The 12,169-nt window shown below is 56.9% G+C and overlaps 4 protein-coding genes across 4 annotated transcripts; 2 read left to right on the forward strand and 2 right to left on the reverse strand.

Annotated features, from left to right (window-relative positions):
- Nucleotides 1–1,137: 1,137 nt before the first annotated feature.
- On the reverse strand, nucleotides 1,138–6,359 carry CCMA1212_001027 (uncharacterized protein; the record flags this gene model as incomplete). The annotated part of the gene is made up of 3 exons (XM_073698467.1): nucleotides 2,938–6,359; nucleotides 1,260–2,874; nucleotides 1,138–1,199 (listed from the first exon to the last, which is right to left on the reverse strand). The coding sequence occupies exons 1-3, from the start codon at nucleotides 6,322–6,324 to the stop codon at nucleotides 1,138–1,140; spliced, it is 5,064 nt and encodes a 1,687-aa protein (XP_073563658.1). The 5' UTR covers nucleotides 6,325–6,359.
- Nucleotides 6,360–10,060: 3,701 nt separating this feature from the next.
- On the forward strand, nucleotides 10,061–10,543 carry CCMA1212_001028 (uncharacterized protein; the record flags this gene model as incomplete). The annotated part of the gene is made up of 1 exon (XM_073698468.1): nucleotides 10,061–10,543. One exon carries the CDS (start codon nucleotides 10,061–10,063, stop codon nucleotides 10,541–10,543), a length of 483 nt encoding a protein of 160 aa, XP_073563004.1.
- Nucleotides 10,136–10,576, reverse strand: CCMA1212_001029 (uncharacterized protein; the record flags this gene model as incomplete). The annotated part of the gene is made up of 1 exon (XM_073698469.1): nucleotides 10,136–10,576. The coding sequence occupies one exon, from the start codon at nucleotides 10,574–10,576 to the stop codon at nucleotides 10,136–10,138; it is 441 nt and encodes a 146-aa protein (XP_073563003.1).
- Nucleotides 10,577–11,764: 1,188 nt separating this feature from the next.
- CCMA1212_001030 (RNA polymerase II transcription factor B subunit 5) lies at nucleotides 11,765–12,148 on the forward strand (the record flags this gene model as incomplete). Its single annotated transcript, XM_073698470.1, has 3 exons — nucleotides 11,765–11,783; nucleotides 11,852–12,000; nucleotides 12,101–12,148. The coding sequence occupies 3 exons, from the start codon at nucleotides 11,765–11,767 to the stop codon at nucleotides 12,146–12,148; spliced, it is 216 nt and encodes a 71-aa protein (XP_073563656.1).
- Nucleotides 12,149–12,169: the final 21 nt, after the last annotated feature.

The following is a 12,169-nucleotide window of genomic DNA, read 5'->3' on the forward strand; positions in this document are numbered from 1 at the left end:
TCACCCGGTCCCTTAGATAAGCCACATCTCCTCCGTAAGACAAAACCCACCCGTGCAGAAGTGGGGGGAGACCGATGGCCTGCACCTTACTCTACATAATACCCTCCTCCACGATCCGCCCAACACAGTCATCCTTCCCGCCTCGTCTCTCGTTCGTCAAACGTAAGACGATACTCCGTACACTAATACACACAAAACAGTAACCATTTCCAGCATTATCCCCCATCATAAGAAAGATGAGATCAAGACGGCATCTGGTGCTGCATCTCGGAGACATGCATACACCGAGTCTCACAGCGTCTCACGACGTGTCTTGACTTGTATGGACCAGACAGCGCAAGGTATCACACACGCGCATCACACACAATGAAAGCAATGAACACAGCTTGACAAGCGAGTTTCCATGCCACCAAACGCATCAAATAGTCTCATCGACTTCTCATCACATCGTCCTTCACCTCCAGCTGCCTCAATGTTGTGAATACATCATCACATCATCAAAAACCGCCGAAAGCTTTTGCTCTGCTCTCGAATCAAATGTTCATGTCATGTCGTCGTAAGAATGAGAAAAACTCAAAATACAAAAGGGGAGGCTCGAAAGATAAAAGCAAACAAACGGAGCTGCCAAGGCCGCTCAACGCAGAATATAGTCTCGCAAAGCAAAATTCCTTCAAAATCCATTGCCTCCTCGCGTCCCATATATCCCTGCCCCCGGCTTCCCCGAAGCAATTCATAGCATTATGTAGTATCCTCGCAAGTTGCCCTGCATGTTCAGCCCTCTCCGGCCTCCTTGCATTCCACCCTGGACACCGTACGGGCCAGGCATTGGTTAACTCCCCCGTCCACTTCTCTCTCTCTCTCTCTCTCTCTCTCTCTTAACCCCTTTTTTCATCCCATTTTCTAATTGGAGGCTCCCCTTCTTAAAAAAAAAAAAAAAAAAAAAAAAAAAAAAAAAAAAACAAAAAAAGAAAGAAAAAGAAAAACCATGTGTTTTGTACGGGGTATTGTGTAGTAAAGCCATGTGTTAAAACAGGGGAAGCAAGAAATGAAGGATCAGGCTCGTCCATCTCTTCTTTCATGTACGTCGTCAACTCGTGTAGCAACAGGTCGGGGTCCAAAGCAACGGCACGATTTCGCCTAGAACGTATCCGTTTCTTGGCTGGCCTGGCTCACGTGGCTGTTCAGGCTGCCAAAGGTGTCTGCAATCAACGGGTCAGTAAGCTGAGTCACAGGAGCGACAGAGTCTCATCGCAACTTACCTCTCTTCCTTCGCCTGTCCTCTCGGGCCGCGTCTTCCTCTGGGCTCTTGGGTGTCATTGCCCTGGGACCGCTAGGCCTGCGCGATGGCACGCCAAGGGCGGCGTTCAGATTCTTGTTCTCCGGCTTGGGGCTCATGCTGTTGTACTGGCTGGGATGCGTGCCAGTGCCGCTTGCATAGCCGCTTTCGTAGCCGTGGGGACCCTGGGGGCTGCCCTTCTGCAGTGCCGAGACTCGCGTGGTCCGAGGCGGCGTCTGCTCCGACGAGTCGTTCAGGGGCTCCTTGGGCGGCCGAGCCGGGCCAGTGTTTTGCTGCTGCTGCTGAGGAGGGGCTGCCGGCCAGTAATCGCCGCCCTCGTTGCCGTACCGCCCGGATGCAGCACCGTTGAGGCGGTTGAGGCTGTTCATAGAGCCACCCCAGTCTGCAGTCCTGGGCGTTGCGGGTGCGTCAAAGTCCTGAGCAGAGTACTCCAGTGCGTTTCGGAATCGCTCCGTCTGCCCTTGTTTCGGCTGAGGGTGCATCAGGTTGATCGAGTTGCGGTGAGCCTTGTACTTTGGATCCTCCGGCGTCGCAATCGTCGGCACAATGGGCGCTGACGATTCGAGGATCTCGTGCGGCGGTGCCAGGCGGCCCCCCTCGAGAAACCCATTGTGGAGCCTGTCGTCGCCATACGCGTCAAGAGGGTAGAGGTCATCGCGCGAAGCCATGCTCGACGCCGACCGAGACTGCAGCACGTCGTCCTTGGCGTCCTTTTTGGCGTTGCCGCGCAGCGCCTTGCCCACGCTCGATGCCGTCGTCCCAGACCAACGCGAGATCTTGGGGAACCAGCTGGAGCTGCCCGACTTGCCCTTCCTGCCCTTGTCGCTGCGAGGCGTGTTGTCGGCGCTGTGCGGGTGGTCGTAGCCCTGGCCAGAGACTTGCGGCGCGTCCTCTGGCGGGCGCGACCCGCCGCGGTGAGCATCACGGTCCGCGGTACTCAGCGGAGAAATCACCTGGGTGCGCTCTGCCGTTGGCGTAGGGTGGTCGTACTCGTACTCATCCTCGTGCTCAGGCACCGTGTCGATGCGATGGTCTGAGAAATGGCGCTGCCCTTGGGACTGGCTGCCGTGGCTGGCGGTTGAGTTGCCCTCGGGCTCATAGCCCTTGTCGTGCTCGTACTGCCCCTCTGGCTGGAGATTGTCAAACGACTGCCCTGCTCCGCTGGTAGAGACCCTGGCCGACATGGGCGGCGCCGTCTGCGTCTTGAGAACGTCCACCTCTCCCAGGAGCTGCATCAACATGTCCTCGATGCGAGTGAGATCACTAGTCCCCTTGGCACTGAGGCCTTGAAGCGCTCGCTTCCACAGGGCCTTCTTCTTCACCGTGATGTCGTCCGCGGTGGTGCCAGCGACCGAGTTGCTTTGCACAGACCGAGGGCCTGGGTAGGGTCGAGGCCCGTTGATGGCCTTTTGAAGCTTCTCGGTGTTTTCGGAGTTGGCAAAGATGACATCTTCTCCAGTGTCCTGAACCAGCTCCTTCAGATCCCGGAAGGAGTTGCGCATCTCAATCGCGGCATTCATGAGCAGCGCTACAATCTCCGTATCGCGGGCGCTTCGCTGCGCATCGCGAACCATGAGCTGAAGAGGACATCGTTAGCCAATCATCTTGGTTTGGGGGGAGAGGGTTTCTCATCAACTTACGTGCTGCATCAAGGCAACAATGTCCTTGTTTTCGATACGCTCAATGCCGCCACCCGTGGAGGCATCGTAAAACGGAGAAGCCATGCCTTGAGACATGCCGCTGAGAGTACGGTCCTGCCCGTTGAAGGGGTCTTGCCCGCCCATGTAGTTTGATGGACCAGGCATACGGACTGCCTTGCCCTTGGGCTCGACCTCTGGCGTTCGGTTGGGTCCGTTGGACATGTATCCCTCATCATACTTGTATCCGGGGCTGCCGGTGCTGAAACCGAGACCACGAGAGGCCAGGAGGTTGTCGTTGAGCGCGGGGTTCACAACCGGGCTGGCATCCTCGTACGGGTTGGTAAGCAGAGTGTCGCGCTTCCGCTCGGCTGACGTCCTCCGCCACTCGTCCTCCTGGCTTGGCTGCTTGCTGAGGGCAGCCTCGTCGTCGAGATGAGCATCTCGCATGTCCTCGTCAGACTGGGACCTGGGAATGACCTGTCCATACTCTGTAGGAGTGGCCTTGCCAGACCACTGGCCGGGGGTGGGCTCATCTTGCAGGATCGACGGGTTGGTTACCAGGTCGTCGTCAATGTAGCCAATCTCAGGCATGGGCTCATGATGGTCAGGAACACTGCTCGCCTCCATACGAGGAGCGGCCTCGTAGTCTAGCCTGTCCAAGCTATGAGTGGGAGTGTTGCGCGGCTTCCAGCCCTCCATGGCCCGCTCCTTGAATGACTTGTTGCGGAACACTCCGGCTGGCTCAAAGTCGCCTTCGGCGGCATCTTCAACAGTGGCCTGCTTCCTTTCCTGAGCCGCCTTGAGGGCGGCAGCGGCAGCACCAACGGCGCCAGCAGTGATGGCAGCTTCGGAGGAGGTGGGGGACTGGCGATACTTGGTGCGAGCTACCTTGCGACCATTCTCATCAAGCTCGTACTCCATGTAATCATGGGATTGGCCAGGAGTTGGCTGTCGATCATCTTCGTAATCGTGATTTTCCATGCCGGCGTGCTTGTCTGGGCTGGCGCCTCGGCTGCTTTGGAGCTTGGAACGCTCATCGTACGAGAGGTTGGAGTCTCCGGCGCCGCTGTACACGCCAGTCAAGACAGACTGGTCCAGCATCGACCCATAGAGAGAGGCGACGACAGACTCGGCTGCAATGGCAGGGTGAATGATGTTGGGGTTGGCGGCAATGCCATGAACCGGCTTGCCCGCCGCCGTCTGCCCGACTTGAGAAGTCTCAGCCGAGGCAGGGTCGACTTCTCTGCTCTTCAAGCCACTAGCGACGGAGTCAATGGACTGCATCGAGTTACGAGACTTGATGGACGAATAGACGTCGCCCCGGGAGTTCCTGTTTGGCGTCTCGCCATCAGCTTCTGTGAAGCCAGACACGCTAGGAATCGGGCTCAGGCCACGTGCGCCCGCCTGATACGGAACATATTTCAGAGGAGGTGGCACGTCCTGCGTGCTGTAATAGGCATCTTCATATCCGTCATCTGGATAATCGCCCTGGTCAAGATCGCGAGGGTTTCCGTCGTAGCTGTCATATGGGCCGATTGGAATCTTGTTGCCATACTCGTCGGTTTCATACTCAATGTTCTGGTTATACTCCTTTTTACCGCGTGGCAGGGCAGTCAAGTCACCGTGCGACACGTTGGCGTGGCTTCTGCCCAGTGCTTGGTGAACGTCGGTAGGTGTCCTGGAAGGAGTTGGTGTGGACGAGGGCGAGGGCATCTCCCTCTGCTGGTCGGCCAACGGAGCAATTTCTTCAGTGGCTGAATGAGGTCCGTCAGACTCTGCAGACAAGATGGAGGTTCGTGTCATCTCCGAGGGGTTAATCTCGCTCATGAGCGGCATTGGCGGCGCTGGCGGAGGCTCTTCGTCATCGTCGTATTCTTCCGCGTATCGTTCACGACCTAGACTCTGGCTTCTCACCCGGGACTCTGTCCTTCTCCTGCGCCTCTCGCGATGCCTCTTCTCGCCAACTTCTGATTGATCGTCTGTCGCGTTGGACAGCGCTTGAGCAGCTGCCGCACCGGTCGCGGCGGCGAGTGCAGCCTTGGCCAGCTTACCGCTTCTCTTTGGCGTGTCGCCGTCATCGTGGATGCTGTAGTCCGCCCCGATGGAGTCCCGGCTGGGGCTGTGCACCGACAAGTCGTCGTAGTCGTGGCGAGCCTCGCGGTTCCGTCTCTCCTTGGGCTTGGCGTTCTCCTTGAGAGCTTCCTTGTCTCTCGTCGAATCAGGTCGCTGGCTTGCAGACCGCCTGCGGTCCAGAACGACGTCTTCTCTTGAGCCAGACGTGCCTGTAGAGGTGAAGGAGGCGCGTCGGCCTTCACGCTTGCTCTGCTCTCGCTTGAGAGCACTCAATTCAGGCAGAATCAGTCGTCTAATGGCGTCTTCGACTGTCTCGAGCAGCTTGGGGTTGTTGATGGAGGACTTGGAGGCCCCAGAGCGCATCGACCGGGTGTCCATGGAGCGATGGCTCGGCGCCAGGTTGGACGACAAGACACTCGAGTCAGCGGCAGAAACGTGCGATACATGAGCCTCCGGGTTGCGACTTCGGCTGGAGCGACGCCGCGATGAGGTGTATGTATCGTCAGGCGGGAGCTCGCTGATGCTACTCGCGCGACTCTTGGATCGCCGCTTCCGCTCTCCCTTTTCCTTGGGCTTGTCTGACGAGGATTTAGAGGATCGTTCCTTGGTTCGAGATTTGCTGGCCCGTGTCTCCTCCAAAGTCTCTTCAGGGCGCTCTCCTGAACCGAGATCCCCTCCAGGGCCGGAGCCATCCAAGAAGCTGTCCGTGGGGATGGCAGATATTTCAGATCCATTTCCGGGTGGGTAAGAAGACTCTTTCTCGCTCGTCGGGATCAGTGGGCTGGCAGGGCGGCGCCGCCGCTGCTGCGGTTGCTGGCCTTGGGAAATCTCAATGTCGATGGGATTCCGCGAGACGGTAGATTCTTCAGTGGCCGAGGCATACGACGTCATGCTATGGCCGTCATCGACTCCGGGTATCTCAAGCTCGCGAGAGGGGATCTCATCCTCCAGGGGGATCCGGCGAGTCAGCGAACCTTTGCGGGAAGTCTTCGTCTCCGTCACTTGGATATTGTGGTCTCTTCTCCCTTTTTTGGAGCTAGAGGGAGTGAGCCGCACTCGCACACTCGGCTTGCGACTGGTGGAGCTGCCCGTTCTGCTGCCTTCGAAGTATTCGATCAGCAGCGACGTCTGGGAGCGATGGCTTCTATGGCCGCGTGTGCGGATGGTGACTGGAGTGCCGTCGTCGCGCAGCGAGTAGCCCGACTTCTCATCGCCAAGCTTGGAAAGGTCGGCGGTCAGCTCCGAGGGCGTGGTCGTCTCGTCGGTCTCGGTCGGCGCAGGCAATGGAAGGCTTTTCCTGCTGACGGTGCTCATCTTTGGCGCGAGGCAATCGGTATCCTTGCCCTGAACTGTCGTTGCGCAACGAGTGGCGGAAATGCAGCCAGCAAGTGTCTCTCAAGGGTCCAACTCCTCGCGATTCGGAGAAGGGGGAACAGAGTCGTCGGGGGTCGAGTAAGAGACTAAGACAGAGCGTTTATGCAGACATCCGGAACAAGGCCCAACGCTACGGCGAAGAAGGGGGAAGCGCCTTGCGACCGGCGTCAGTAAAAGAAAGCAAATGATGGAAAAAAAAAAATAAAAAGGGATCGTGAATGTAGCTGAAGCAGAGACGAGATCCCGCTCGAGCACTCAAGACGGGCCCGACGCAGGGGGGGGGAATTGGACGTCAGAGACTTACAGGAACCAAAGAGGAGAAGGGCGGACTCGAGGGAGGGCAGAGCAATCAAAGCCGTACCAAGTGGCGAAGCTCAGGCACCGAAGGGGAGAAGGACCCAGAGCGGTAAAGAGGCCGTCGCGCGCAAAACGACATTCAACAGGGAGAGCACTGCAGAGTCAGGGGATTTGCTGCAGGGCCTGTGGGCTGTCTGCTGGAGGCTGGAGGCTGTAGGTACAGAAAAATGCGGCACAAGTATGTAAAGGTATGATGATGTGCGGAGCGACGATGGAGGCGCCGAGTATGTACAGCTGAGAAGGATTGGACGCTGGCGAGCAGAGCAGCGGTTGGCAGTCGGTGAGGTCAAGATGCAAATGCGAGGCGGCGATGTGGGGGAGCGAGAGGGAACCTGGCAGCGTCTGGCGGTGGTCCGTGAGGCTTCCAAAGAAGCGCCGCTCGTCTTCTTTTCTTTCCCCTTGTTTGTCGTCCCTGGACGAGACGCGGCAGCGGAAGAGAGGCGAGGAGCGCAAGTGGGCGAAGCGATGCGATGCGATGCAGAAGGTTGGAGTGAGGAGGAGAGTGAGATGGATTCGATGGAGTGAGGCCCTCCCGCCTGGTTGTTATTGTCCCGAAGCGGGCTGGGGCCTCTGCTTGATGAGTTGGCGCTGCCGATGTGCTGGAGTCTGGCCCAATGGCGCCTGGGCGGCGCGGGCAGGGGTGGGTGGTGCCGCTGGACGGGTGTGCTAGCTGAGCACTAAGCCGGTCCCAGCAGGGCCTGGAGAGCCCAGAGGGCCCGAGGCTTCAGGGCGCGCGGAGCCTGTGCGCGGTACCGGGGACTTGCGCGTACCTGGGCGGTACCTCAGCATGTGCGCTACCGTATCTTGGACGGGCAGAGATCAGGGCAATGATGGGGTTGGATTGGGCCAGATTTGCACCATCCAAACCAGCCACTTCTTTTTTTTTTCCCTCTCTTGCTTCTTCTCCTTCTTTTCAAGGCTTGATTCTGATTTTCTCTGGTTTCCACCCCCTTGCGCCCGACCTGGTTTTTTAGTTGGTGGCGCAGTAGGTAGAGCTCAAACACCAGACTGGAGACGCAGACAACATGAGAGAGCAAAGAGAAAAAGGACGAGGCTGGTGATACAGCGCCGTTGCACGAGCTTGCGCTACCACACGATTACTCGCGTGTACGTGTGCGTGTACCTCTGGCCAGGGAAAAGGAGGCGGGAGGGTGAATCGGGAGCTGGCGGCTGCCCATGACCAGCATCAGCATCAGCACCTGTTCAACACAACCCGGAAGGCCGTTGACGCCCAACACGGTCATACAGTATTACTCCGTACATGCTTTGCTCTTCAACTCCGGCCTCAGGTCCAGCGTATTTCCCTCATCTGCATGCTCTAGTGCTTGCACGTCACGGTTCGACACAACGCTCGCCAAGTCCCTCCCGCGTACCCCCTCCGTACTGCGTACCTTACCCTTTCCCTCATCCCGACAGCAGCGTGACCTGGACCTTCATCCTCCCCCCAAGCCGCGCCGCACCGCAGCCGCCAGCCATTTGGTCATAGGTGATGCCACCCCCCCTGGGCTGGCACATGGGAACCAGACAGCTCCCGACCCGCCCCGGACAACGAACCCAACCAAGACCCGCCAGTGGCTGGATTAGAATCGTCACGGCTGGCAGGGTGCATGTACATATGTAACGAGCAGGCATCGCTTCAGGTACTGCGATCACATACTCGTACTATCGCACGTTTGGCTGGGACAGGAACCAGAAGCAGAGCCGCGAGGGCTGAAAGCGGGCATTTCGGGGTGATGTGCATGGGCTCGACTGCTTGTGCTGGACGCAGCTCAACTGTTGCATGCACGGAGAGCCGATCTGGACTCGCACCCGTGCGATTGTGCGCTTCCAAACCTCCATCCTCGTGCCTCGCCAGTCGTCGTCCCTTGCCGATTGCGCACATTGCGTCGACCGCTCTCGCCTAGGCCTTCGTTTGCGTTTCAAGTAGACCGATAGGGCTGAGCCGAAGTCCGACCTCTTCAGCATTTCGTGATGCCAATGCTGGGTACGATCCCATCAATCCGTCCCAAGGCGACGTATGCGCGGATGAGCCAGCAGTCGAATGTTTCGTAGGGGCCAACTTCTCAGTAAGACGTTCCCAAAGCACAGAAAGGCCGTGGACTGTTTTACCAAAGAAAGTCTCTGGTGCGAACGAGAGCTTATTCCATGGTGATGGGAAACCGGGGAGCATGCCGTGACTCGGACTGCCGTCTTACAGACATGGATCGCCCCAACGTAAGTGAGTCCTCCCGCTGCTCTACCCAAATGCCTTCAGTTGTTCTCAATCGAGCTCCAAGCGATCAATGGGAATTCTCCTGGCAATCATTCTTGCCAGTTGATTACCGATTCGTTCTGGAAATGATGTCCCAACGAGCTACAAGTCCACCAGCCAGCATCGTTAAACCTCTACCTACAAAGTCCCTGACTTGAACCAGTTCCGTCTAAATCATGCATCAAAAGATACATCTTCATCTCAAACAACCACCTGACCGCTGCTACGAAATTCTCGTACCCAAATCTCGCCCCCATCTTCCTCCCTCGCAGTTCACTCAAGTGTCACCCCATATGCTCGTCGACAAAAGTCGCAAAGGTCCCCTCCCAACATACCCAGGAAACAGAGACAATTTCGTGGTAGACAAAGATGGACAAGTGCATTGACTTGGTGCCACTCCGCGGTACAAAGTGCTCGTTTGTGCTTCTCGTGGACATGCGCCTTCGGCAACGAACAGATGCTCTGTGCGAGTCTCTCGTTCCGACACGAGGGGTTGTGAAGCATGAGTCGGGGCGGAATGAGAGATTGGGCGGTGGCAACGCTTCTGGTCCATTCCCCGTACAAGAATGGATAGCATTTCAACTCGTATGATGCCCGTGTATCCCCATGCCTGAATACATGTATGAAGAATGGTGTGTGGCTGTTGGGCATCCAGTTGCACAAGATGCTCCCTCCATTCAACACTTTGCATCGCGCCGTTGATAAGACGAAATTGATCAAGGCGGAACATCTTACCGCTGTTAACACATCAGATATCACAAAGAGTTGCCATTTCCAAGACACCTGTCTTTCAAGTCAAGCATCCGGCTGCCAGCTCCGCTATCACAGTACCTCCTTCTTCTGAGGGGGCTCATGTCTCGGATGAGGGACATGAGCAAACATATGACGGAAGTTCTGCCCGAAGCTGGCTCGCCCGTTGTCTATAAGGGTAGAGAACGAACACATATCGATATCAACAAGTACTTGAAATGATTGCTAGATACTGGTATCGTCCGTTCGCCCATAACGCCATCCGCTCAACAAGAACCCAAAGATCAAAGAATCAAGTATTTCCAAGTATTGCCCGTAATGCTTCGCCCTCCTACGCAACACCCGTACGTCCACTTTCCGCAAATGAGACACTCCCCCCTCCCACAAAGACCATCAAATCCCCATCCTCCTTGTATCCGCCACCACAGCCGCCTCCGGCTCGGCAACATACTCAGGCGGCCTCCTCCCCTCCTCCATATCCCTCAACCCCGTCGTCGCCGCCGCCCCAACTGCACCGCCCTCCTCCCCGGGAACCACCTTGAACTTATAGTACGGCGGTGGCGCCTCCCCCAGCTCGTTGAGGCCCTCCTGAGAGTGAAGTCCGCCCCAGGGACTCCGCCTGCTGTGCCGCGGGACGAAGACGAGGGCGCCGTCCCGCGTCACCCACCGGCCGCGGCCCCAGATGGAGCTGTCGCCGGCGGCGGCCATCAGGAGGCGGCGGCGGCGGCGGCGGACGTGGAAGAAGAGGCCTGCCGAGCAGATGACGAAGAGGGCGAGGAGTGGGATGATGACGTAGGTTAGCGGGCGGGTGGACGTTGGCTGGCCCGAATTCATGATGTTGAGGACGATGTCGTCGAGATGTGGGAGGAGATTGCTGAGGGGGCTGGTGCTTTGAGCTTTTCGTGCAAGATTGATCAAAGTGGCCGTTTAAATGGCGTCGCAAGTGATGCCGCTCAAGATCGTCATGGCATCTCCTCTACAGAGAGCCGAAGTAGAACGAACGAAACAAAGACAAGGCACTCAGGAATGCGCCGGGTATCGAGGCATCAGGCAGAGCAAGTCAGGTAAAAGAACAAAGGCGCAGAATGTAAGAAAAATAAAAGACAAGGCGAACCCATCACAGCCCAGAAAACGTGATGGAATCCTTATGAGTTGACGACTTCGTACTCGGAATGGACTCTCGGCAAGACGTCATTCGCAGAACCTCCCGGAGCTCCCAATCCATCCGCGGGCCGTCCAGCGTTGCAATCGCTTTGCCCAGAAGATGTAGGTACTCGTATGTACATGTGAGGGAAATGCCATGAGCAGATCATTGCTGAGGGAGGGTGGCTTCATGCTCCAGTCTGCGGCCCCAATTATCCGTAGTGGTGGTGTCGGAGAGACAAAGAGGAACGGGCAGGATTACGTGTCTATTGCTCGGATTTTGATTCAATCGGTAGGGCAATTAATACGAACAACCCGAAGGTACGTACGAACAAGGCACGAATACCTACCTAGGTATAGTACCTAGTTAGCAGGCAAGTTGTGGTGGTGTCTTACTGGTCGGCCTGGAAATGCGGGGAGCATCAACAGCAGAGACAAGAACTTCGACGATTGCTTCACCCATCAGGCTCATGCCCATGTTACTTCAGTTTCCCCGTGTTCAATCACATGAAGCAACAACTACTAATATCTTCGCGTGCAGTTTAAAAGCATACATAGCATGCGGTCCTCCCAACATAGACGTCTGCCAGCAATTCTGGCCGCCGGAGACTGCCCGGATCCCTCCAGGTCCACCCGCCCCGCCATCCGGGCGCCAAACTGACGGACTGGAGCCCCCCCAGCCCTCCTCAGCGCCCGTAAGCCCCCCCATCAAAGACCCGCTACCAAAAATCGAACTAGAAACCTCGTGCAGGCGCGGCTTTTACCATTTTACCGTCCGACATCATCACTCTAAATCGCAGCCTTGCCTTCATTCTTTACCACTAATTCGTTCAACCTCTTCCCTGCACGACTTGACTCAGCTCCAGCAAAAGCCCAAACATGCCGCGTGCCATCAGAGGTAACTTTGTTATACTTCCTTTTTCTCCTTGATCCGTTGCCACAGCTGACTTTTTGCTTCTCGCGCAGGCGTCCTGATCGAATGCGATCCCTCCATCAAATCCATCATCGTCAACATCGACAGCGTCAACCACGACTTCATCATCGAGGACCTAGACGAGGAGCGCGTCGTCGTCAAGGAGAACATGGTGCAGCTTCTCAAGCAGAAGCTCGAGGACGTACGTTCGCGAACCCATACCTCCCTCCTTCCTTCTTTTCTCGTCGAGTGATGTCTGCTTCAGTCACAAATCACATGCTGACTTGCGAGTTTCTTCACAGCGCCTCAAAGAGAACCTTCCTCCCGTGGACGAGTCCGGCTCCGAGTAAATCACACGCGACGGAACGCCG

Source organism: Trichoderma ghanense, assembly GCF_004382785.1.
Source record: "Trichoderma ghanense strain CCMA-1212 chromosome Unknown scaffold_0, whole genome shotgun sequence".
NCBI lineage: Eukaryota > Fungi > Ascomycota > Sordariomycetes > Hypocreales > Hypocreaceae > Trichoderma > Trichoderma ghanense.